The following is a 27,186-nucleotide window of genomic DNA, read 5'->3' on the forward strand; positions in this document are numbered from 1 at the left end:
ATGTTCACACAAGGCCCAACTCTGAGGCCTGCCCAGGTCCCTCTGGATGGCGTCCCTTCCCTTCAGTGTGTTGACTGCACCACACAACGTGGGGTCATTCACAAACTTGCTGAGGAAGCATCTTAGGCTTGTGGGGAACAAAGAGACTGAGATGGGAGGGGGCCTCAGGTGGAGACAAGGTGGAGACGAGGTGGGAGACCAGAAGGGGGGGAAGAGAAAAGGTGGGAAAAGAGTGAGACAAAGGTGAAGTTGCCCTTGACTCCTTCCCGCGTCATTGTAGCTAGACAAATCTTAAATGTTTCCTAAGCTGGGAGGCCTTGTGGGCTGTAGGTCCATGTCAAGGGCAACACACTTCTCATATGGGTTTTGTCGCTGAGGGAAGGACTGTTGGTGCAAAATGGAGGAGCAGCAGGAGGGAGGGAGCTTGGGCATGTGGGCTGGTGCCCCTGGGGCAGCCTGGTAGCTCTCAGCATCACAGCCCTTGATGTTATCACACTATTATATTAATATTTTTTTTTTTTATATTTTTTTTTAACCTGCACTGGTCTGGTGTTGTGGATCAAGATTTCTGACTTTATTTTCAGCTTCCCTCCCCTCCCCCCCCCCCTTTTTTTTTTTTCCATGTAGTTGATCTTCAAAACATGATTGCATCAGTAATTTCAATCTGACATTAGTGGGCAGTGTGTGTTTTCAGTCTCCTGGCCTGGAGGAGTTATAGTGGCAGGTAATGCTATAGGCTAGAGCAGAGGCCATATTCTCTAATGCACTACCTACCATTGTGGGATTTGGCTGATCAAAACTTGTGCTTGGATGTTAGAGATGCTGATTTCGATAACCCAAAAAAAAAAAAATCCCATTCCAGTTTTGAAGCCTCCAAATGTTTTACAGCAGAGTCTGCTCATCTGGCACTGCCCCAGAGTGAAAAATTTACAGTCTAAAGGTCATATTTGATCTGATAGTGAGATTGTCATAAGCTTTAACAGTTGCTCTCTACAAAACCTTTGTGTTTTATATATTATTTACATGTATATGCATACTACATGTTCACCCTATTTAACTAAGAAAATAAAATATTTTGTGAACAGGGAAACTAAGGAAGGTTTTTTTCTGTCTTTTAAAATAAGTAAGGAGCTGTGTACCTTGATGCAACAGGTCATGGATGTGGGGTCTCCACTCTAGACCTAGTGGCATTTTATCAGCCTTATTTTCATAGGAAAGCAAGCTACTAAGAAGTAAGCTAAGATACTCGAGGTGCAGTGGTCTGAATAAGCTTGAGTTGGATGAAGAAGGAGATATTCCAGCAAATACCAGTTCACTCTTAGAGAGATACACTGAAGAGACAAGAGGCAAAAATAAAATAAGAAATTTGCATTGAATATTTATTTTGATAAACATTGTGTACTCTGAACAACTACATGTTATTTCAGTTGTAAGCCACAATCTTTTGGAACCGATGTCCCAACAGCTCTTGTCACCATAAAACAGACAGTCAATGCATTACCACATTCTGCGGACATAGAGAGCTTTCAAGTACAAAGCAGATTATCAGAAAAGCCATATTGCCGACCTCCTTAACAACCTAGGCAATGCTAAACTCCAGTAAAATGCTTCATATGTCTGCAATTTAGTTGTCTTAGTGCCATTGTAATAAATAAATAGAAAATATATCTTTTTATTGGAAAGTCTATAAGAAAATGTACAAAACACTGTACATCTAACTCCGAAAAAGGACCAGCTATTTCGGCAACAGGTAAAATAAGCATTTGAACAGATGAAAAAAAAAGAGAGAGAGAAAAGAAAAACAAAACAAAACAACAAAAAAATCAAACATCCAAACAAGCAAACATCCAAACAAACAAAATCCAATCAGAAAAAATCATTCTGACAATGGCAACTGCATTGGCAAACTTGAGAACATTTGCAGTAATAAAACCTTATAAAGAGGATAACTGCAGCTTGTGCAGGGACTGTTAAAAGGATGTACAAAGTATAAGCAGTCAGTTAATTCACTAGTCAAAATGTGCACGTGTAATTTCTACAACAGTCAAAGATTGAAAAGCAATTGTATGGCACAAAACTATTGCTGACTGGTGATGGCATCAGGCTAAGCTCTGCCTTCGGAGTAACACACTGACTTCATCCCATACACGTCAATGGGAGCCCTTTGCATTTCACGGGAGTGCCTGCCCCATTACACTCTGCTATGATGCTCTATTATCCCTCAGGCTTGCAGACTGCAGTGATCCTGTACTAAGTATTCACAGCATGAGACCCAGCCCTAGCTCCAAAACAGGCCCCATGTGACAAGCTTTGCATGATACAATAAGCTATTTAAAAGTTTTCTTCTCTTAATAAGACAAGATTTTTCAGGAAAAAAAAAATATCCTAGAGCCAAGTCTTATGATTTCACCCTGAGAATTCCAAAAACTGTAAAATCAGAAGCTACAGCTTTCACACAAATGCAGCATGCTCGTAGTAGCTGAAGAAACCAGTCTAGAGGACAGCCCATGTGGCACGATCCTCCCAGGTGTTTCCACGTGAATGGGAACCTCCAGTGACCCAGGGGAACAGTGCTCCACAGGGCGGGTATAGAAAACCAGATCCCAAACCAGGTACATTCTGAATCTCGCTTTCCTGCCCATGTCAAGTGCTCATGAAAGAAATGCTCGTGGTTTGGTCCATCTTGTGGATGCGTGTATGCTCCACTGGTACAGGTGCAATTACATGATCAGAACTGCCTCGGCATGGTGGAGATGTTCAGATAAACCAGCCTAAAACACTCAAGGGATTCTTTTTTTTTTTTTTTTTTTTTTTTTTTTTTTCAGTGTATTTGCTCAGCTTCAGGGATCTGGCTCTGTTTTGGCTACCAGAGAAGTGATAATTGGATTGTCATGGTTTAACTGTGAGACTGACTTTTTTAAGGAATAGTTTGTGATTTGAGGGTGAAATCCCCAAACCATCATAAGACATTGAGAAAAACAAAATAACAACAAAACCCACCACTTTACTTGCCTTTTTAAAGTGTTGCCCATTTATTCTGGAAACAGCAGAAATGCCTAAAAATCAAAAATGACTGTGCTGCTCCTTCATTAACAGGCTCTTGTTCAGAAGCAAGGGAGGGACAACTTGGATTATTATTTTTTTCTAAATACACATGACATTCAGCTAGTTCAAAACAACTATACAATAAGACTGAAAAGAACATTTCCAGTTTCAAAACCCAGGAGAGGCTGACTTTCAGAGCAATCGATCTAAAAAGTAGGGTCAGGGCTTACAGAGTTCAGCATCAGCCCAGCTGTGGAATGACTCACTAGAATCATTGCTCCTTCATTCTAGTTACAAGACAGTCTTTTGGATACTGTGGGGGGAAAGGAAAAAAAAAAAAAAAGGAAAAAAAAAGTGATTTAGTTACCAAAGCTCTAATTAAACCAGAGCAAATTGAAGTAACTATAAGCAACAATAATTTCTGTAGCAATGTGGGCTGGGAAAGACAAATTAGGGAACAAACCCAGATGTTACTGGCAAAATTGACAACTATATATGCTTTTCAAAGCTCATCATCTTCTCTCTAATTCCTCCTTATAACAGCCACAGACTCTGCATATGCCTTCATGGCACTTCTGAGCAACAGGCGGAAATATCACTGAAGACTGGAAGTGCTTACAACAGTTTACAAGACAATCTTTAATTTCCCAGCTTCAAGAGATGTCCCCCCAGGAGTGCTGACTTGCACTCACCTGCCTTCTTTCCCCAGCTAGTGCTTTGAAGAAGGGGGGAAGGAGCCACAAGACATCCAACTAGTGTATGGGGATTCCCACTCTAATTCTTCAGCTTCCTGGTAAGACCTCAAAGACTTCTACCTCTGGCACCTTCCACCTAGATTTCATGCAGCTCTTCCAGGTGGTCAAGACACGCCTGCCCTTAAGCCCGAGGATGTGGTGGGAAAGCAACACCCAGCAGACCAGCCCACCCTGTTCCCTCTGACACCCCTGGAAAGATAAGGGCTGCTCACCCAGCTGTGGCTGAGCAACCCAAGTCCCAGTATCCCCAGCTGAAAATGGGAAACCTTGAACAGGATGCTGTCTTTGACTGGCTACCATAAACCTTCCAGATTGGCCCTGAACATTATTATATGGAGGAACTGGATGCAAGAGGCTGAGAAATTGTATGTGCTGAGTGACAGGTCTTTTCTTCCATCCTATGGCTACTTGTTGAAGGAAGATCTCCTATTTGAGTAACCACTATTGAAAGTCCTGAATCCATATAGGAGAATCACAGTTTTCTGAGCAAGCAGAAAGATGTGGTTGCACCAATCTCCATTGGTGTTGCTTTATTTGCTCCTCTCTCCTCTATTCCCCGTCTATGTGCCATGGGTTAGTGTTTACAATACAGATCCCAAAGAGCTTGATCAGTTGTCACAGAAACTTTAGGGTAAATTCTTGCTGTCCAGTTATCCTAGCATCTAGGTAATCATTCAAATACACTCTTGCTGTCTTAGATTTTCAACCAGCCTTCGAAATGGCTAGTTACACCATGAAAAAAGAAAAAACCACAAGTGTTTGGACAATTTAGAGTCTGGTACAAACAATAATCTTCAGTGGCGTTTAGATTTAGAGCTGACCCTTTGAGAGACAGCACACAGTCTGTCATGGGCGTGCTGATAAAACCAGCACCTTGTAAATCTGGTCAAACCTTGCTTAGTGACACGAGCATCAACATGGCATCAGTGAGCAAGTCCACTGGTGAGGAGCTGATGATCACAGGATATGTGCTGATGACAGAGGAATGCGTTTCCGTCACATGTGGCCACTCTAGCTACTTACAGTAAGATTTCTTTTTGAACAACAACAAGAAGAAAATGCTACACTGCTGGAGCACGCTGGTGATGTGCCTGTCATGAACAGTCAGTAGTCCATCCGACTGGGGGCAGTGCTGGCAGCCAGAAGGCGAGGTGTCGTGTCCTCATAATTTCATTTTCTTCACCACAGGAATTGGCAGTGCTTGGTAGATTTTAGCCGAGTCCTCATTAGTGACCAGCTTCACCCAGACAGGACGGAAGCTGCCTTTGAATCCAACAAAAGCCATTTTTTCTGTAAAACAGAGCAAATACATTAGGAGTGCACCAGGGCTGGAAATAAACAGGGCCGCCAGTGTGTGTGGCTACACCCACATGGCTGGACGGATGCAGGTGGTCAAGAGCACAAATGTGCATGCAAACTTTGCCAATAATGCATTATCAAGATATTAAAAAATACTTTCCTGATGAAGTTTAATTAAAATCGCATTTACGTGTTGAATGCTTGCATTAGTTAACAATAGCCCCTTTGTGACACATAGCAGAGGAGAAAGAGAGCAGGAAACCCCCTGTCAGAGCAGGCAGCTTGAGTTGTCTACTGAAGCTATTATCATTTCCATGGTGGTTATACTCAGGGAAAAAAAAGCTTGCAGTTATTGCTGATCAGAGCATTATGCACAAAGAACAATATTCTGGTGCAGTACGCGATACTTTGAAATCAAGACGCTTGATTTCAAGTTGGAACTTTGTTTCAGGAGAAAACCAGATAAAAATATTTGCAGACAAGTCAAAAAAATGTTTTGGGGCATATAGTGAGGGAAAAAAGTCCAATATTTCTATTGTTAAAATACCTCTTTATTTAAAACAAATCTGGAAGCCCTGGAATTCCTTTACTCTAACAGCAACTGCCAGGTCACTTTTCCATCTACAGTTTTAAACCAAATGCTGTTATCCAAATCTGCAGGGGATACAACCCTCCTGAATAAGTAACTGACGGCTCCCAGGCTGTCTGAGCGCATGCTGATAGAAATAAGCAAGGCAAAGTTTAGAAGCAGAAAAAAAAAGTGCCTTTATGGGAACCATGGGAGGGGAATAGATCAAAGCATTGTTAGATCTGCATTTTTAAAAAGCAGTTACCTTTTAACCTAAAGCCCTCTCCTGCTCCAAGTTTCTCCAATACTTTAGTCCATGGTCCTCTTGAAATGAATCTTCCTTTAGACGTCACCAGCACTATAGAGCTGAAGGAAACAAAGCCATTTATAAACAGATGAAGAGTTAGAAAACAGTCCTCGCTTGTCTGGCTTGAGCCTATGTGACTCAAAGACACCCGTGAACTACAGTGGTTTCTGCCTTAATGGCTTTTGTCAAAGCTCAAATCTTAGTCATATGTTCACTTTTCCAATCATGCAAAACCCATTAGGAACCAGATGGAATTTGCTTTTTTTTTTTTTAATACACTGTTTTCTAGGGTGGTTCAAATGTTTCCAACCAGCACTTCCATCCTGCTTTGCTCGGAAAGGAACATGCTCTCCCTGGGATGTTCATTGCAAGTCTCAAATAATCTTAGATTTTTTTTTATTATTGTCCTACTTGCATAAGTTTTTCACCTCAAAATTTCTTGGGGTCCTTTACAAATGCAAAGTGATAAACAAAAGACTTGAGTTAAGTACTTTAAACTAGTACAAATCTGCAAACACTTGGATAAAACTCAGTAACCAACTGGGCTTAATTCTAGAAGTGTGGAATAAAAATCTGAATTAAACATGAAGGGGTAATCATACAGAGAAAATTGTCCAGAGTGGAGCACAGGCCACTCAGGGAAGTTAACTCATTACTTCCTTACAAGATGCACAAACACCTCCAAGGGTTATCTCAGAGCACATCAAGGAAGAGCAGTACACTTCAGTGAGCTCGGTGGAAGTTTGCTACTACGTTCAGTGGGGCTGGGATGCCATTCTTGCTCAGCTCTTAATTAAAGCTGCATGGCAGAATAATTGAGCAAACACTTGGTCAGATTAAATAATTTCATTCCACCTTGCAGGGTTTCCATGAATGAAGCTTTCCTGACTCAACTGGCTCTCAACTGATAGTCTTGCTGGGTCTGCTTTCCTGCATCACAGTGGACACGAGTTGCTAAAATTAATTAGGCAGCAGCTCCTGCAGAGCTCAAGCGCTGAGCTACTGCGTGCCGTAGTTACATCCTAACACCTCAGCTGGAACTGAAACTGTTCAGGGGAAAACAGCAATGGATGGTGGCAAAGGAAAAAGAGAAGCAGAGGATTTAAGAGTCATCAGGTCTTTTCCTAAAATAAAACCGAGGTGTTAAAATCCACCAGTGCTTACAAGAATGTATTGAGCCTTCAGGCTGGTTTTTGACTACTTTGTGCATGCTGAATCGCTTCTTTTTTCTTTTTTCTATTTAGTAAAATCTTTAGTTTCTATTAAGCCTTTTCTGCTATGGAAGTTTAAAATAAATTAAACAGATGTTTTGTTTTCTTACCCCTGGGAAACTCATCAGAAAAAAAAAATGGATGTATTAAAAAAAAAAAAAAAAGTAATTTGGCCTGCAGAGTGTTCTTTAAATGAACCAAGAGGCATGTCATTGCTAGAAACAACTCTTCTCACATCCCCAGAGCTACAAACCTACTTAAAAGTTGTTCTAGGAGTATCATCATGAGAGGCTGGTTAGGTGTTTTGGGTGGTGGAGCCTCCTCCCCTCTGTGAGCACCACTCTTCAGTACAGCTCGTGCTCTGCACCGCAGAGGGGGAATGGTGACAAGAAGCTGCTGGCTGTACGGTCCCTCCTTCTGTATGGTGTCTGCATCCAACTGAACAACACCCTCACTCAACAAATGGATGAACGATGGTTGTAGGTGAAGTCTTTGTCTGATTGGAATGGAAAGGCTGGGAAAGCTTTTGGTGAAATGAGAAGAATTTGAGGGTTCAGCCCTTGCAAGCACATGCAGCTGAGTGAGACCCAAGAGCTGCTGACCAAGTTGGATCCAGTTCCAGTCCTAACCCTAACACTAATCCTAATCCAGTTCCAATACTAATCAAGAGAAGACAATGAGGCTCAGATAGACTCAAATGCACTTAAAGCCTAATTACAATTCAATCCTCTAAAGTAAGAAAGAATCCAGACAGCAGGGTTCAGTGGGGATAGAGTGGACTTTTTACAAAGGGGGATGATGATCTCTATGAAATGTCCTATTTTATTTTTTTTAATGAAAGAAAAGTGAGCAACTACTATACTTCTCTACAGTAACCACTTGATGTGTTTTTTTTGCAACCTTTAGGACTATTTAAGACAGTAGAAACACTTCTGCATCCTCATTCATGGCACCCTGCTGAAACTTCCCCCCAAGGCTCTATAATAAATCCTAGAAAAATATCCTGTTGATCTGCCCACAGATTGCTCATCAGCAAAGCAATCATATTTGTATTAAATGTTAGGTACCGGATTTCAAATCAAAATAGGCTTAATAACAGGGAAGTATATTCATTTCCCCGTAGCTCTCTACAAACCAGCATAGGAACAAACCCTTCACATAACAGGTTTCTGATGTTGTTACCTTTACTATTCCCACAGACAAACCCACTGTCCTCCAGGATGCAAGAGCATTCTTTGGGTACTTACCACCCACTTGCAAAACTCTGTAGTTCTGTCTGCCCGTGTTTTAAAAACAAAAGCATACAGACCTTAAGTATTGTCAGGAAACGTGCAAAGAGGAATGCATTTTATTAGTGGGATTTTCTGCTATTTGAGAGAGTGTTGCAGGCAATAGAAAAATGTAAACTGTGCACATCTGTACCGATAAGTGCTGAGTTTATTCTTGAATTTAAGCCTGCAGTTTATCTGTAACCCACCACATAAATGTGGATCTGCAGTTTATTAATCAAATGTAGCTCTGCAGCTTATCGGAGGCTTGATCTGTTCCAAAATCACAGTCTGCATCTTTCTGCAGCCTGGATGTCCTGCGCACATTTGGACTCTGTAGGAGTCAGCAGGTACAGAAACACATTGCTAGCCCAGTCAGTCTGGCCCATGTTAGGTGACTAAAGCCACAAAAAAGATGTGTTGTACAGCATTCTTGTACAGAATTGCCTTAGTAACAGCAGATTACTCACTGATCTTTGATGTTGTTGACATAGTTTTCTATCTGTGCTGGGATTCCTTGTAGAATTGAATTCTTGAATGTTACTCGGTCAACCACTTTCCCATGATGTCCATCAATCACAATCAGTTGAATACCCTCATCGGTGAGGAAAAACCTTACACCATCAACCTGTGTGGAGGGTAAGGAATATTCTTGGTTTGCTGAAGAAACACAAATGCAAAACATTCATCTCTAAGAAGCACTAATAGTGTTGAATCAGGGGACTGCTCATTATATCAAAGGGCAGAATTCCAGATCACTGAGGTCAAGCTGATCTGCTTTTTTTTTTTTTATATATACAAAGCAAAAGTGACCCAAATCTAATTATTCATGGTAACATCATAAGCAAGTTTTCCACAAAAATGAAGCAAGTATCTTAGATATCTTTGTCTCATAAAGTTCACTGGGATGACCTGCTTACCTCAATGTATGCAAAGTCGTCCTTTAGGTGGAAGTACTGTTTCTTATAAGTTTCTATCTTCACTTCCAGTAGGTGGTCCTTTGTTTTCTGTTTATTAAAAAAAAAAAAAAAAGGTTCTGATGAGGATTTCCAATACCTGAATGCTGAAAACATTTTAAACCTCAAAATTCAATCAGCAAGAAAGCTACATAATAAGCTGTGACTTGCCAAATTGCATTGCTAATGAGACTGGGCACAATGGTAACCTCTCTGCTCACCCTGCCAGCATCTAAATTGTTTCACCAAATGGCAGAGCTTAAGTGATTCTCACTTTGCAGAGCCGATACGTGATTCTGTGAGGCTTTGCTATGCATTCTTGCTTCAAGGGTAATGAGTGGAAAACAAACCAAAATAAAACAGAAAAATATCCCCCTCCTTCACTCAGAACCAGAGTGGACAGGATATAGGATACAAAGTGTTGTGCAAAATCCTTTATATGAATGAGACACAGCTGAGCAGTTCCCTCTGTTCTTACAGCCTGGAGGGACTGGAGGCCAGGCAGGCATACTTGCCTCTCTCCAACATCACATTCCCTGGACCAACCTGTCTTCCAGATCATCACTTTTTACCCTGTGCTCTTATGCACAGCTTCAGCTGAAGTCATGAACAGCTCTGTCCTTTGAGGACCAATGCGCTCTGCACTTGAAATAATCTGTTTCATATACCTTTGCATGCCTGGTCCATTTCAGAAAATTAGGCTCGGGATAACCTGAGTCCGGTACAGTCTTTCCATGACTGTGGGAACAATATGTGCCAGAACTACAGATTTACAATGACAATAATTCTGTGATAAGAACAACTGCTTTACCAGCTGTGCACTTGATAGCTTCTTAGGCATTGGCACTTCTACTATGGGCGTCTCAATGTACTTGGGATAGGCCATGGCTTCACAGTCACTGATACCAGCGTGCTTTGGAATCACGGCTTTGATCCTTATTCGTTCACAGCCCTTGACAGAGCAGAAAGCAAATCTCTCCTTCTCATTTTGAGCTTTAAGTTTCAGAAACAGCAGCCTGTGGATAGGAGAGAAGAGTGAAGAGCATACTTCAGCATTCTGTGCAAAAAATGACTAAGTCCCATTTTTAACTCTTTCCTAATGCTTTGTAATAATGCATGTTGCAAACCCTCAGTCTGCAAATTATAATGCAAATTACATGCAATTAAACGGATGCATCTCAGAAATGGTTTGGGGAGGTCAGGAAAATTAAGACAGAGATTAGCTGACACCTGAACTACCTTAGAGCTCTATTTTATAATGTCCATTTACACAGAGAGATAAATGGTTTTTATTTTATGTTTCTTTCTTTCTTTCCCATTTTTTTAATTTGTTAAAAGAAAACAACAGACTTCACACTCCTGGTTCCTGTGCATCCCTGTCTTAGTATTTACAAATTGTTGCTGTTCAAAACAAAAAGGGTTGGGTGTGTCTCCAGTTCAGTGCTATGGTCTGCACTTTACTTTTTTTTTTTTTTTTCCTAATTTGTATTCACTTGGCAAAACATTTCCCAGAGTAGCTGGCAGTGCAGCACAGCCTATGAATGACTGGCAGCTGTGGGAGTCCCAAGAAAATTAAATGCTGGTCACATTCCCAGAAAGAATTCCTGTTTTTGTTGTGATCCCTGCTAATGGCATTAGCCAAAAGGCTCATGATTTCAGCAGCTTTCTCAACACTGTCCAAATAAGTAAGGGTCATTTCCTTACCCAGTGTCCTCATCCCAGTAGTAGTATCCCTTGCTAGGATATCTGTACTCCAGTTTCTCCATTTGAGAGGTTCTATAGAAGGTTCCAGTTTTGTATGTTTTCTTCAAGAGACGATTGTGAATGTCTGACAGAATGGAAAATGTTGTCCCTCTAGGATAACAAAACCCTACTTGGATCCAGTCATTCCTAAAATAGCAAAGACCCAAATTATAACAAGTTGACACATGACTATTATTTTCCTGGGCATGTTAAAAGCCAATTTAAATAATTCACTCTGAAATGTAACTTATTTTTTTCATGGCCAGTTAAAATTTTAATGACTTGGGATGAATCAATGCCATGTAAATTAGACACAACATCCATGGGTTAGTTGCGCAGTGGGGGTCAGATCCGCTGACTCCTACACCTCCAACTTCTATGCACCAGGAATGAATTAGCTCTAGGCTTCTAAAAATGAATGGTGTTATCTTCCAGGGCTTCCCTGGGGAGGAAACAGGAATCTAAGATGTCAGATGGAAAGATGGTGAAGTCAATGGACTTCCTGGAACAAGCATGTTCATTCTGGAAGAGTTCATGAGGCGATGAGCTCACCCATTAAAAATATGCAGTTACATTATTGAGCTGGAATGTTGGAATTCAGTTGGATCACTCACTTGTTGAAGTTGATGAGCCATATGGCCAGCTCTTCAGGGGCTGTCTTGTCCCAGTGGATGGTGTAGCCTTTCCTCAGAGTTATAACTGGCTGATACTGCTGGTAATGAGTGCTTTTGCTTAAAGCCCCTTCCAAGTAGAGTGGGTGATTGTGGTAGTCATTTTTTATTATTTTCATTTTGAGGTTGGCTGGCTTGTAGGCTTGGATGTAGATCTAGATGAGAGAAAGAATGAGCTACAGTAAAACATTAAAGTCCCAGCTACTTAATAGCTGTGAACTTGTGCGAGGCCTGTGACTTCAGCAGTGACCTGTATGACATACACTTATACCTGTATATTCAGTTTCTTCAGTTTCTTTTTCACTTTTTCACTTTTTCAACAAAATAGACAGTTTTCAGGAAAAAAAAAAAAAAAGATAATTTCCTTGTCCACTGAGTTCAAGAGTGTGTGCCAGTTAAGGCTACAGGTAGGCCTACAGTTGGGCAGAAGTATTCCACAGTGTTAGTGGCAACCCTTGGCTGTGGGATGTCATCTACCTCAGACATCTGACTTCTGTTAAACAAGGACCCTTCTGTCTGGATTTCAGAAGCAGGAAAAACAGCTCAGTGGTTATGAATTGATTTTAGTGGCCCTACACTGAAAAAAACAACACTTGCAACACCTAAGACAAAAAAAAAGGTGCTACTCATGAGAGGAAAGTAAGGGCTCTCTCCTGGCAGTAGGGTGAGGAGCTCGTGTGGTAGGAAGAATGGTTTGTGGTTACACAACAGGATGAAAGATCATGAGAGCTGAAGCCTAATTTTTGACTCCTCAGCACACTTCCCATAGCACTGTGGGTAACATTTCCTGCCATTAAACAAGGGAAAATAACCTTCCCCTACCTGGAAATCAGTAGATTTGGGAATATTAATCTGTTAATGCTTGTGTAGTTCTCACAGGACTTCAGGTAAATTTTGTTTCAGTTAACAGTGAAGGCCAAAGCATCTGAGCAAAAGCCCAATATCTTCACCTTCAAAACCACCTGTTCACACATGCAGTTAAGTCCTGGGCACCCCGAAGAAATTCAGTTTCTAAAGGTCAAGGTGTACAGCGCCAAGAGAATTAAAATAAGTATAAAGTGATTACAAAACTGCAAAGTTAGCAACTTTACCTGTGCGTAGTGTCCACTGCAGATAGAACCTCTCCAGTCGGGCACATCGATGCAGTCAGGGTGTTTGATTAGCCAGTTATCTTCTTTTATCAGGTATGAGCCTGGATATTCAGACACAGAGCCATCTACATCATGAAAAACTGATGTTTTATCACCATCCATATCCAGATCATTGAACCAGGGTCCAGGTTCTCCAAAGAAGACCCTTGAGGTAATCTAAACAAAACAGTGAAACACATTTGTGTCACCAAAAAGGAATTAATCAGTTAAAGCACAAAGCAAAGGACAGCTGTGGTCACTGACACGGCTCAAAGGACCCATTTTCTGACTTTATTTGGTTTTAGAAAACAGCTTGGACAAGAAATATTGTTGAGTTTGGGGGTCAAGTTGTGCACGTAGAAATCAGTGTATGCATTAATAACATCATTCTTTAAACAGCCACAGATTTTTGGCTGTTCAGCTTGAGATATTGTAAGCTTGATATTCTGTGGCCCTGAAGCTCCATGCCTCCAGATGAAGTTTGGAGTTCCAGGTGTTTTGGGATAACAGTTCTGTGCTAATAAAACTATGAGCTTCTGAACTAGGGCATCCAAAGCTGGAAACAACAAAATCATTTTCAGCTCAGTTGGTGCTGTTAGTTGGCAGAAACATCAGTGTCATTTGCTACAGGAACATTGGGATTTTCCCCCTTTACCTGCACACTGCCTCTTCATTAAGTCTGAAGTCTGAATAGAGATGGGTCGTGCTCTTTAAAGGTGTGTCTGATTTGTCAGACAGAGCAGACACAGATTTTCCTGCTGACCCTGGGGGAAAGGCTAAAATAACCCAAACTGCAGCCACAGTAATGAAGACTTGTTTTAAAATTCTGGAGGAAGGTTCAGGAGACAGGACAATTTCACTATAGCCACTTCACTTGTTGTCCACTAATACATTTTTAAGGTTCCAAAGCCACATAAAGTCATAATGATGCTGGGAACAATCAGTGACCTCCCTTGGGAAATGGCTGCTCGGGCAACTTCTGACATATTTTTATCCAGCATAAATAAATGTCATGTCACCAGCCTGCTTGGTGCAATGTGAGAGAGTGACCTACCAACACTTTTGGGGGAATTTTGCCTTTCCCATCCCATTTGGCACAAGGATCACTAGTCAGCACTTTTCCTGACACACGAGCAAGTTTGCTAACTTTTTGAAACTTAAGCAACCCAAATAATTTCAGTCCCAACCACTTTATTTATTTGTTGGTCATGTTTGGCAGTTGGATTTAACAGCTGCTGGAGGTGAACATCAGCAACCAGTTAGCACATATTTGTGCAAGCAAATACAAAAATAACTAAATCACAGACCCCAGACCAGGTTCAGACCAGCACCCAGAAGTTCATGTTGTAATTCAACATTTGGCAGCCACTTTTTGGCTGGATTCTGCTTTCATTTATGTCTGCAGAACTGGAGTCCATGGATTTACCCTGGTGTGCAGGGCTGCACAGTTATCCAGCATCTGCTCAGTTTCACTGGCTGTTTCCCAAAATTAGCATTTGTTGCTTCTAGGTGAGTTAGACCTTCCACAACAGACTTCCCTCTGTTCTTTAATATATATAATATATATTTAATATAATATATATATACCTGTGTTGAAAATAAGGGGGCAGATTCTTCTCCCTAATTCACCAGTTTCTGAGACATACAGAAAGGAAAGTGATTTTCACTTGAATGCCACTAGTTTTTTTTTGATACTGATGCCTACTTCTGTTTTGCTGCAAACTCGATTTGCTTGTTATTTCACCCACCCAATTTCCTCTCTCTCAGGTATCATTCTCTTTTTAAAATTTGTGGCAAAGACAACAGGCACCTCCTGCAGATCTAGTTTTTTTTTTGTTTTGTTTTTTTTCCCAAAGGCTGTTACACCCTTTTTGCCCACAACCCTGTTTCCAAGCCAACTGGCAAAGGCCTTACTGGGAAGGATAACTCACAGGGACATCTTCAAAATGGATGTCAGTTACGTTGTTGTTGGGGCAGCTCTGCCAGGCGTTATTGAGCCTGAAGGCTAAGGCACTCGTGTGCCGGCCATCAAGGGCAGCAAATTTGCGGAAGGTGCAGTTCTGGACGTTGATCGGGCCATCGTAGAACTGAATCCCTCGAATGGGAAAGTTCCTAAAACACATTTGGAGGAGACAGAGACATGGTCATGACATGAGCATGAGGTTGAGAATGCATTCTAGACATGGACAGTCCCATAGCACTTGATTCTCAGCTGCTATCATTTTCCACAGCCCGTAGGATGACTCCTGAGTTAATGTTTTGGAAGAGAAGGGATTTCCCTGCTTTTTAGGTCTGTGAAGTCTTCTTAACCTTGCAAGTTCATCTCAAGTTCGCTCATGTCTGAGACAGATCATCTTTATTTAGTCTGTACGTCTCAAGGGAAGGAACTTAGAGCTGTGCCAAGGCATTGAACTAAAAATGAATAAATCCGTGTGTGCTATCACAAATGAGTTCTGCAGCAGCGAAACCTGAAACTCCTCAGATCTGCACAGACTCCTTGGGCTGAGTAACAGTAGGGCTAGAAGAAGTCCTACCACATCTTTCAGAGAAACAGTGCAACTTAATTGCAGTAAAAACAGATTTGAAATTGAGGAAAGATCTCACCGATAAGGTTGAAAACAGTTGAGAGGGCACAAACCAATGAAACTTTAAAAGCTTTTTCTGATACCAGCTGCAAAGTAAAGATAACCCTATTTTCATGCTGATTAACTGAATGTGATGTTTAAATTCCTTAAGAGGCTAAGATGATATTTCATATTTCACTTACAATAAATCAGAATTTGATCCCTTTCTCATATGAATGGTTTCCCTTCAAAACCCTGTTTCTGTGGCAAGTTCACACTTCTGTCACTGAGTTTCTGCACACAATAGTTAAGATAATAGATGCCCACATATTTATATATAAAGGATATTAGAAGGAGAGCCCTAGTAGAGTAGCTTTTCATTATTAGTATGGTCAACAATAAACCTACTGCATCACTACCAACAGGCAAAGTTGAGACACAGAGAATGGCAGAAGAAAATCTGTTGAGATGTTTTTCACTACAGAGCTACTGTTAGGATAACTGTTTTCGGGAATAACATCAAAACATTACTTCACTTGCAAACAAATCTGTAGGACTAAGGTCCAGGAACAGGCCACACACAAAGTTCACTAGATGTTTTGAAGCTATTTACTGAAGGCATTAAATTCCCGTAGCACAGCAGCAATACTAACAGCAGCTCTGAGGCCATCTATGACCACATCTAGGCCAGCTCAAGCCCAGGGAAGGCCTTCTGTGAGATTTCCTGGCAGCTGCCTTGGATGGAGACGGCCACTTCATGCAACCACTGCTGACTATACGTACAAAAGTTCCCAGCTAGCACACACTCAAAAGACTGTCTCCTCAACTCTGTTTGCAAAGCGGAGGTGAAAGAGGAGAGGAGCTTGATGCCATCTTGGCAGCCTGCAAGTACATACCTGCCAGCAGCAGCTGCACAGGGAGGGCTTTGGGACAGGGAGGCATGAAACCAAATCCTTTGTGTGTAAGCTATTAAACCAAACAGTGCTGAGGAAACCACACCGGCTTGGAGTTTGTACCAGGAGTGGGAACAGCGAGCGCTTTGATGTGCTGAGCTGAACTTACGGGCCGATGGGCAGGGTCCTGCCTCTGTGATCCAGGCCTCCAGGTCCCCAGATCTCGTTGTCCATAGTCTCCGTGCCCAGGTTTCCGCTCTCGCCAACAAACAGGCTGTTCTTGATTTCTTGCTTTGAGCCGTCATCATGAGGGAAGGTCCCACCACTAGAGGGAAAGGCCTGGAGGTGAAGGGGCTGCTCACAGCCTGTGCCCCACGCTGCGGCACAACCTGTGTGACACTTACCTCGCCAAGGTCAGCCCAATGCCATTGTCTGCAAACCTGCCGGGAGAAGAGAGGTGCTTCAGAAGAGATTTTTGTTTGGTTTTGTTCGTTTGTTTTATCATGTCAAACTGAAATCACCAAACCAGTGAGGCGGAGGGCAGCAGGGCTTAATTACTGAATGGTGCTCGTAGGAGAACTCAGGTTTTTGCGTGCTTGTTCCCTTTCCAGTTTTGGAAGATTTTTTTTGGCACATCTCGAGGTATTTGTGGCTCATAAGAAGCAGCAGACATGCACCTGGCTGGGTGTAGTTTACCTGTCAAAGGTTTTTCCCTGCATCTAATTATCACACTCGTTTCACTGTTAGGTAAAAAGATTGTGTTTATCTCTCACCCCAACTACCTTTTGTTATTTAATAATGCTTTGTCTTACCCACAGCTCTGTGCTTCCCTGTGTTCACGTATTACATACTGTTTCCATGAAATAACTTTACTAGGGGAAATGCTATAAAAGCAGTGAAGCTTGGCTTCTTTTTCACTAGCAGGAAGACAGAGATCTGATCTTCCTTATTAAAAATAAAAATTACAATGTCCTCCCATTTTGCTCAAATTCCAAAGCTTTTAGATGAGATAAATCACAACTGTTGATCAATGCCTCCAGCTTATGGGGAGGCTACAATTAGTATGATGGTTTGAGTCAATATCTTGATAGCATATTTACACAAGTAAATGTACACTTCTGTCACTGTTCTCTCCTGCGTATCAAAACCCTTAGTGGAGAGCCAGCAGCTGAGTAAATCCCAGCTCTGCCTTATCCCACTTCTGTCTCTAGGTGGCAGCCCATTACACGCTATCACCTCCCCTCTGTTTCTGCGGCCCCATAAACGTACCGTGCACAGCACATTAACATTAGTTTTGTTAATGTACTGCATAAGTCTTATTGTAGCAACACAAACGGAAATTACGGTGGCTATAAAGGCAATTACAGTCTGACAGCTGCTTCTTTTTATTCAGATACAACTGTAGGATTGCTACTCGAAGCTCATAAAATGGGGTAACGTGCTGAGTATCTTGGTACCCTCCAAACGTGGTACTCAGAGCACAAACTCTAAGTGACATGCGAGTGATCTGCAAAGACATCACTTGTCGGCTGTGGCGTGTGCTAGGTATTTCTGGTTCACAAGAAGCATAAACAGGGCAACTCAGTGTTACGTTTCCGACTGTTCTGCCCCGATCTCCTTCTTGCCAATCTGACAGGTCACTAGAGCCAGTTTATAGCCCCTGGTGGCTTTAGGAAACGTGGGTCACTCCAGGGTAAGGCAACCCTGCCAGCAGCTGGGCACCAGATAATGGAGAGACAGCTATTCGTGGCAGGGTGATCACAATATGCCTTGTAAAGTAGCTTTTTTTCCTTTTTTTCCTCTTTCTTCTTCTTGGTTGATATCAAGAGCCTGGCTCAGCAGAAGGAAATGTAGCAGATCATCTGTTTTCAAGTGCAAAAGAAATATCTGTTCTGACCAGCACAGGAAACAGCACAAGACGTGTTTGCCCAGTTTCTCTCCCTTGCTGCTATGATGCATAGTTTCATGTCTACTTCATCAGTACTAGCTTATTCAGCATAACACTGAACCACATAAAGCTGATCTGTGACCAGACCTAGCCAGGAAAGGTGGTGGATTTTGCTGACTTCTTGCCAAAGCACCTTGTTTTTCATGTGAGAAGGTACAGTTATTTGCATCTGTGCAAGTGTGTGTGTGTTTGCGTGTTATCATTTTTGCATGCTGGTCAGAATCGCACACAAAAACAATCTAAGTGATCTTCAGTGCAGACAAAAAACAGGTTTTGTTTGCGTAAAACAATGCCTGTGTTAACTTAATGTTTCATCTTTATTTCAATCTTGGCCGTATGAAAAGGTGCAAAGCAATATAAATAGTCTGAACCACAGCTATGCTCGCCATAAACACCAGGCTGAACTCCGAGAGTTGAAATAAGGCAAAACTCACTGGCAGTTGTCCAGCCACACATCTCCACCCCGCAGCCAGGCCCCGTGATCCTGATTCTTGTAGGCAATAAAGCGCTCGATTATTGCGGGTTCCCTGGGCTTCAAAGGATCAGCATCTTTGTGTGGGCTGTATCTGTAACCAGAAGGAGAGAAGAAACGTTGGTGAGGGAAGGTAGCCTCGCTCGGTCTGCGGCCCTGCAGGACATCTGGTTTCTGCTAGCTCAGAACAGCCCTGGGACAGCAGTCCGGCCAAGCAGCGTGTCTCGGCGAGCTGCGGTGGCCAGACCCCACTGCCAAGGGACGGCCAGTCCAGGCGAGGCAGTTGTAAAGACCCGCTCCAAGTTTCCTTTCACCTTGCCATTATTGTATTGCTGATATATTGCTGCAGGCACGGAAAGTTTATTATTGCTCCCAAAAGGCTGAGATGTTTTTTAATCCTTTTCTGTTACCTTTTAGCATATTCCTGTTTAGATAAGTGTCCTTTTGTTTCCCCTTTTGAGCATTCTTATCTCCTACCCTTGGCCATACTGTGACAATGAGCAATTTTTCCTCACTGCAGAAAGGAACTAAAACATCTTGGAGAGGGGCTGAGAGTAGCTCCTCCACTACCCATTGCTCAGGACACACATAAGAGATTTATTAGCTCCGAAACCCTCAACTATGATGAAATATTGGCCTGATGTAGGAAAAAAAAAAAAAAAAAAAAAAAAAAAGAAACATAAGTGGAAGCTACAGCAAAGTGTGCCCTCAGCTGCTGCCTGTCTGCCACCACTCGGACAAGAGCATCTGAGCGAGGATCTAGCTCGCTGCGGTGCTGCTGAGCTCGGCTGGCATTTACCCGTTTCTGAGGGGTTGCTCTCCTTACTGCTACCGAAGGAGCATCTTCCATCAGTACAGCATGGCTTAGAAATCCTGACAGATGAGTATTCAAGTCAGTGCCAGCAGCGGATGGTCCAGAGATTAAAATTCATGCCTCGCCAATGGGTAGCAAGGCCAAGCTGTCAAATCGCTAACAGATATTCAATAGCGCTTTGCTTTGCTTAATAAGCCATCATATCAATCTAAAACTGAGCGGCAGGCTGATGGGGTTCCAGTAAATGAATATTGCTTTGGCAGCCTCATCACTATGAATTTGCTTTCAGAGAGAGATTTAGTATCAGCCCTTGTGAATTTCCTAGACATTGTTAAATACAGATATTGTGAGATGGATTCCAGTTTCATTCACATCCATGTGTATCTGGAATAACGCTACAGGGTACGGAGTTCTGCCCAGATATTTAATGCCGTAATCGAATGCAGATTAATCTCTCCAGCTTTGTAACTGTCCAGCCTACCTCCAAGGCTGCCCTGGCCAGTCCAGCTATAATCACTTATTCAGGCTTTCAGCCTTGACACATGAAAAGTAGAAAGCGGTAGAAATATTTTGAGCTGCAGCCCACGCTGGTGGGTAATCACCAAGCACAAACATGACTGCATTATGAATTGCTTGGCTTCCAGGGGTCATTCCTGCCCTTGTATGGCAAGGGACAAATTGCCTTTTGTAATCACTTACTGTGCCTCTGGCAACAGGCACTTTCCCAAGGCACGCGTTCAGCTATCTGGAAAAGCAGCATCGAGCTCCCAGGGGAATTTGGAGGTATTTGCAGGGAAGGCTGCTCTTATTATTTTTTAGCAGTTACTTTCATTATGTAATTAATTTAAATGTAATTATTTCAATTGATTTAGCATTAAAATGATGTAAATAATATTCACTTTGGAACTTCGTTTAGCATCAGCTGCAAGGCAGGGCACAGGGGCGATGCAGACACAGGATAAAGGGCACAGCTGATGACTGCAGCGCTGGCTGGGTCCCCTCAAGAGGACCGATCCCACCCATGCGATCCTTGCCCAGTGTATGACTACAGCACCCGAGAGATGGAAAGGGGAAAAGAAAAAAATTGAGAGTCATTCTCCCCTCCTGGGCAGAGATGTTCAGCAGGTTGCTCTTCCCTAGATGTTTTCTTCTGTTGAGGAACCCAGTCATGGGAAATTGCAGGTTCAGTGCCACTGGAGGCACTGGCGTCAGGGAATAAAACTGTGCAACTTGAGAGCATTTAAGTCCTTTTCTCTCTCTGGGGTTGGCAACTATGTTAAGAGCCAGACCCAACCTCTAATGAGATAAAAGGGTGCAAGCGCAGCCCTTATACTATTACACTTTGCCTGCAGAAGCCCTTTGCTTACTTCAGCCTCCCTGCTGTGGTCTGCTTTGGGGAAAGAGTGGGAACTCTCAGGTGCCTCCACACCAGCAGACCAGGTCTGCTGATATGATACATCTATAGAGAGGTTCTACCTAAAAACAAAACAAAACAACAAAAAAAAACAAACAATACAACACACTAGCGCAAGTGTAATATCCATGCCAGCTCAGCTCAGAGCTGAAAAGCAAGGACAAAACAGGAGGATGTACATGCTGGGAGTCCTTTATGATATGCAATGGGGAAACAAAGTTAGGTGGTAAATCTAAATGAAGACCTTTCTTTAATAAGAATCCCCAAAAGCATCGCAAGGATTCTCATCAGCTTCCTTGGGAGCAATGTCATAGCTCTCAATCAGTGCTATAAGTTAAGTCTTTTCCAAACCAAGCTGTGCAGAACACTTTACCTCCCAGAAATCAGTGTCAGGATAGGTCTTTTGTCCTTGGCTGAGGCTGGAGTTGTTTTAACGCCATTATCGATGATCATTCCAGCCTAAAAGAAAAGGGAAATGTGACATTACAGTATATTTATTCTATGGTTCTTTTGATTTCCAGGCTCTTTCTCTAATTGTTCTAAGCCAAAGCTTATCGGGTGATCCTAAAAACTGCTTCTGTTAGTAACATACGAAATAGAGGGTTGTCAACAATATCAGGACTTGTATACACCCCCCAAACTGCTGCAGGTTAACAGAAACTGAGCGATTCTTGTGAATGTACCCCCATACCCATGAACACGCTGCCATAGTCCCAGACCCTCAGTGATGAGCATCCCTCACCTCACAGCCCCACAGCACGGGGGTAAATAAGGCAAGAGTGAGAGAAAGTGATCAGACACGGCGGCTGTATTTATCCCTCTAGAAGCTGTTCAGTTAATTGCTAACATTGGCAGTTGGGGTCTATAATTAGACAAGCTGCCAATAGATGGTGCTCCTAGAGGAGCTATTTTAGGAGAGCAGCAGCACAGAGCCTAGTGCAACTAAGCGGAGAGAAGAGCCTTAATGCCCAAGAGCCAAGCTGAAGCGGGTGCTGGCTGACTCCAAGTGCTCCCAGGCCAGCATTCGAGCTGCTTTATCTGCAGACACAAACAGGCTTGCATGAACTTTTAGTGAAACAGAAAGCACAGGCTTTAATAACTTGCAGACCCGGAGAGCTGGAGCGAGAAAATGGTGTTTTTTGGACGGCAGCATTCCAGTTGCGTGCAGACTCACCCGGTAGTTGGAATGTGCGCGGTTGTTGGAGAATTTCCCCATCGGCATGTGCTCCGAGTAGCCGGGGGAATACATGCCTGCCGAGGGCCCCGTCGGCACGTGGTGCAGCACAAACCAAAAGCCTGTTTCCTGAGAAAAAGAACCGGCAGCTGAGCCTTCGCTTGAACCTCTTTGCTGGTCTGCATTAGCCCGAGGATTTATCAGTAAACCCACAAGACATAAGCCAGAAGACCAGGACAAACCACAGCTAGCAGCATTGACCTCTCTACTACACTCAGCAGAAAGTTGAACATACACACACACACACACACACACACATATTCGCAGTCACACTCCTGCCCAGCATCTTCGGGGTGCTTGAAGTTAAGCTCTATATAGAGCTTATCTATATAGAAGGTATAAGCAAGACTTTTGTAATTCACTGGTGTCCTCCCGTCAGTGTATGTGCAAGTCTTAAAAATCAGGTCAATGTTATTTACCTGCCTAAAATATATTTAGGAACCTGAATCCAGGTAATCAAATTTTGAAGGTTTAGAAAGACTCATCTCGTAAACAAAGAGATACGTTTGCTTAAGAGACGCATCTTTTGTTTAAGGATTTATTTATTTATTTGTCTTTGTAGAAAAATAAGAGCTCCTGCTGTGACCAAGAATTCCTGTGGAATTAACATTAGGACTGATTGAAATTTCAGGGGAACATTACTGTACCACAATCAACAGAATCATTGACAAAGACTTCACTGGCACTATGCAGTCAGATTTATTTCATTTATTCAGGCTGCACACTGTGCAGAGGGTGGGAATTTTTGTTAAATCCATCCAGCTCTAGAAACAGCAAGTGTGGAGAAACAAGAAGTGTGCAGCAAAAGGAAAAGCATTATTTTTTACTGGCAGCACTAACCACATTAATATATGTCTCGATCTAGCAGTTTCAAAAATGCCTGAGTAACAGAAGCAGGTTTTGTTCCAGCCAGAGCCTTGCAGGGCTCGAAGTTCTGAACTGTTACCAAATCAGAAACTTCTGTACTCACTTCAGATCCCGCAGCTGCACAGTTTATAAGGTTGTTGTGTGGGTTGGCTATCCAGAAGGTGGATACAGCGCTGCAGATGAGGAAAACAAAGAACGAGATGAAAATGACACTTTGAGCACATGCCAGAATCACAGCTCAACTCCCCGCAGTACAGGCATGGCTGATAATGCCCCAGATAAGGGGTCCTGCCTAGGGCAAAGGGGCTGTTTTTTTTCTTTCCCTTCTCATACCGCATTTGTCCTCTGTGGTTTGACAGAGAACATGGCCTTATCTTTTAAAACCCCCGAGTATTAAATGAGGAATTTCTATTGCAATTCCAAGCCTGCTATGAAGCTGTCAGGTGTCAATTCTGTTTTATGATAAGGTAAATATGTTGTTGCACAAGCTACAGAAAAGCACTTTGCCTCCTAATAAGCTTCGGGTTCATTAGAGGTTCTTTTAATCAAGGAACCCGATGAATTACCTCTAAAGGCTTTCCAAGTATACCCCAGCACCTCCTTTTTCTGCGAGCTGCTGTGATTCATTAACTTTATTTGCTCCCACCCCCCCATGCATTTCTTCTGGAACAGAAGGACTCCATTTGCCTAATGCACATAAAAGACTTAATTGAAAGATTCCTGTCAAGGAGGGAAGATCAGTCCATCACTGTGCCTCCTGTGACATACAGCATTCATTAACCAGTGGGCACATGAACTTTCAGAGGAAAACCTCCAGTGCTTACAAACAGCAGGTTCGTGGCTTGCTCCCTAAATTTGCTGGGTGAGATTCAAGAACCTACCTAACCCTTATGTCTGTTTTATGAAGGACTTCATGGGGGCTTTATTCCAATGGATTTTGCTGACCTGAGACAAAGTTTGGCCTGCATGACTTTATCATGAAAACATAATACAGAGCTGGGCTACAAAAATGCAAATTGAAATTATTTATAGACTGCCTCCTGCTGCATAGGCAAGGGCCTCAAACCCACAGTATTTCCACTGTGACATGTCGGTCATCCCAGTCCTGTCCTGTCCCTCGGAGCCATGCGGGTTGGGGAGGTTATTGGCACAATCCTATTATCTTCACCACTGGCAGTGGCTGCCTGCCTGCCTCTTCCAAGCCAGCAGAGCCACAGCTGGTGCTCATCCCTCATCCCTGCACTGGGCGCCTTGGCCGCTGTCCCAGAGGATGGCATGGGCTGATGCGTGGGACAACACTGGTGTACTCATGCACCAGCAGGCTGGATGAACCCAGTGCAAAACCAAGGTTTTTTCTGATCAGTCCCTAAATGCTTTTATAAAGGAAGACATGGCAGATTGAAGTACTGTAGGATTTTTTCATTATACTTCTGCATATCATTCCTAGTGCTTTTTCATATAATAACCTTCCAAAATATGACACAAAGTATGTCCCTCTGATTATTAAATGAATTTTCAGTGGAAAATGAGCACAATGGATGATTAACTCTTATTTTATGAATGCAGACATTGAGTGTAATTTACAAACAAACACAGATGTGAAAAAGAGCATTGCATGTATTTCAAATCTTTCCCTTGCCAAAGTAAAAAGCTAAAAATATGTTTCTTTGGCCAAAACCCCAGTCTGTTCTGAGGACAGGATGGGTGATACTGGCAGAGTCTCAGCAGGTTGAGAGTTTTTCTAAATAAGTGAAAACCCCCAAAGATTTTTAGCTGTTAGGCATCAATCAGCTTCTCGCTGTCTCATTTTGAGGGTGGAAGTCTAGCTCCAGAGACTTTCTCATCGACTTCTTGTTGGTCAGAAATTCACCTTCTAGTGTAGATCTTTTTCCCAACCAAATACAGCAAAATAAAGCCCTGGAGAAAAATCTGAGCTAGGGGCAGAAACGTTCCTCTCTCCCAGCAGCTTCAGTGCAGCATCAATGCCCTGCGGTCTCAAGACAAGACTTCACTGGGGAGGACCTCCCTTCTCTTGCATAGGGGTATCGTTCTCAAGCTTTGATGATCACCATCAATTCAAAACTTCCAAAGGCAAACTTGACATCCACAGATTTGCTCCAGACTGTTTGCTATGCTCCCTGTCTGCTTGCCTAGCTGTTAAGCACACGGGTTGTACTTTAAGAGTTTAGTACTCCAGAAGAGTCAGGGGAAGGGGAGGAAGAACAAGAAAGCTAATTAACTATCCAATATGCATCAAAACAAGTAGATGGTCTAAGCAGCCAATAATTACAAACTGAATCATATTCCTAGGTTGTGCATCTTGATTTAGGGGCAAAAAAACAGCTGGAAAATCAGGGAAAGGAGTGCTAGAATGGCTTTCAGGAGCACAGTGACCTTGTGACAAGGTCAACTACCACTACAGTATTCGTGACTGGCATTTCTCTAGCTTGTGTTTAAAAATTACTACCAACAATGATCCCATTAATTCTTCTAAGAATAAATTCTAATGCTTAACTGTGTGGCCAAGCTGGTCATATTTCTTCTATACTTCACCTGATTTTTTTTATTTTTTTTTTTCTTCAAGGCAACAGAACTGCAAAAAGAACTTGTAAAATTCCTTCTTGTTGCAAATGCTTCTATAATCCTCATCTAAACCTCAGCTGGCAGGTCTGAAAGGACTCAGAGGAAAGGATCTTGCAAAAGGGAGATGAAAAGCATTCAGCATTTTTCAAGTTTAATACTGGGTTTGTGGCAAATAGAAGTTTTAAGAAGTTTTCATGGAAACGTTTTCATGAGCTCATACATAGACAGACTATTAGAGACCCAGCAGACATATACAGTCTTTGATCTTTTATTGCCAAGTTCTAATTTTGTGCTAAACTGCATTTATCATACCATTTTGGTTTCACTTCACAGTTTGGGTAAACTGCCAAATGAATGCATAATACTAATGCTGTATCATTAAACAATATCTGTGCTCTGCAGATAATGGCTTTAGAACTAATGTATTTTCAAAATCAGCTATCGTTCAATATGAGCACAAATGTCAGAGCCCAGCCCATTCTAAACTCAGCAACTTCTGGTTGAACCAATAAGACTGCTCTCCCAGACCTTGGGGCATGAAGCCCAGATTGGAAAAGAGGATTATTTAATCGTATGCACATAATGCTATCTTTTATGGCTCAGTTCCGCAAAGAACAGGCAGAAGAAAAGGAGGCTCCCACTCACCTACAGTCCTGCCTGGGTTTGGGGATGTACCCTGGGTAAGCTCCCTCTGTGATCAGCTTGCACATCCTGCTGTCCCGGTCAGAGGGGAGCAGAGTGCTAGGTTTAACAAGCAGTCCAAGGCAGTGGTCAAACGTGTTGCGCTCTTCTGGTCCATCTTCCGTAAAGAAACAATGGCCCAGTGCATCATAACCCACAACATCCTTCACCTGCATAAAGAAAACAAAGATCTGTGTTCAGGCTTCATCCTTCAGCCATTACATAACAAGAAGAGACTTTACAGTAATAGCACCCCAGTACCCTCTTGAACTCAAAGCGTAGAAGCAAAAGCAAAAGCAAGATCACTTCCTGCTCTTAAGAGCTGACAGCATAAACAATAACTCCAATGTTTAAATTTAATTAGAATTTGTCATCACCTAGGAAATGTTAGTTCCATTCTTTTGTCTGTCTGCAAAATCAGAGACTATCTTAGCATGAGACCGGAAAAAACATCGGGTGGGGAGATGAGCGAAGGATGTTAGATGCTCAGATCACATCTGGGCTCATTCATCTTCATATGGAGTTACATGAACAGCTATATAAAATGCATCTGAAAAATGCAGCTGAGCTGAAAAAATATTTTTCAGGCTATCAGAGAGGTGGCAAGTTGTTTTCCAGACAGGCTGGCTTGTTTTAAGTTTGACCTGATCCTGTTTTCCAAGTTGTTGACAGAAGCTTTATTTGACCCTGAGACAAATCAGCTGGTGTTAATCAGTGCCGTTCTGTTTCTGGTTTGAATGATGTTAACATCAGGACACCATTG

General features: G+C 42.4%; 1 protein-coding gene across 4 annotated transcripts in view; it reads right to left on the reverse strand.

Annotated features, from left to right (window-relative positions):
- Window positions 1-1,355: 1,355 nt before the first annotated feature.
- Window positions 1,356-27,186, reverse strand: part of LOC121075945 (cell migration inducing hyaluronidase 1) — a 115,421-nt gene continuing 89,590 nt past the window's right edge. For all 4 annotated transcript variants that reach the window (XM_040569730.1, XM_040569727.1, XM_040569731.1 and 1 more), the window contains 16 exons: window positions 26,388-26,593; window positions 23,263-23,332; window positions 22,233-22,361; window positions 21,432-21,517; window positions 18,793-18,924; window positions 16,815-16,850; window positions 16,580-16,735; window positions 14,885-15,065; window positions 12,915-13,130; window positions 11,767-11,978; window positions 11,114-11,299; window positions 10,221-10,425; window positions 9,374-9,460; window positions 8,924-9,081; window positions 5,933-6,033; window positions 1,356-5,090 (listed from right to left, as the gene is read on the reverse strand). In XM_040569730.1, coding sequence (XP_040425664.1) covers window positions 4,963-5,090; window positions 5,933-6,033; window positions 8,924-9,081; window positions 9,374-9,460; window positions 10,221-10,425; window positions 11,114-11,299; window positions 11,767-11,978; window positions 12,915-13,130; window positions 14,885-15,065; window positions 16,580-16,735; window positions 16,815-16,850; window positions 18,793-18,924; window positions 21,432-21,517; window positions 22,233-22,361; window positions 23,263-23,332; window positions 26,388-26,593 — 2,289 coding nt within the window. In that variant the 3' untranslated portion in view covers window positions 1,356-4,962. The remainder of the gene's footprint in view (window positions 5,091-5,932; window positions 6,034-8,923; window positions 9,082-9,373; window positions 9,461-10,220; window positions 10,426-11,113; window positions 11,300-11,766; window positions 11,979-12,914; window positions 13,131-14,884; window positions 15,066-16,579; window positions 16,736-16,814; window positions 16,851-18,792; window positions 18,925-21,431; window positions 21,518-22,232; window positions 22,362-23,262; window positions 23,333-26,387; window positions 26,594-27,186) is intronic.

The sequence above is a fragment of the Cygnus olor genome, chromosome 11 (assembly GCF_009769625.2).
Source record: "Cygnus olor isolate bCygOlo1 chromosome 11, bCygOlo1.pri.v2, whole genome shotgun sequence".
Lineage (NCBI taxonomy): Eukaryota > Metazoa > Chordata > Aves > Anseriformes > Anatidae > Cygnus > Cygnus olor.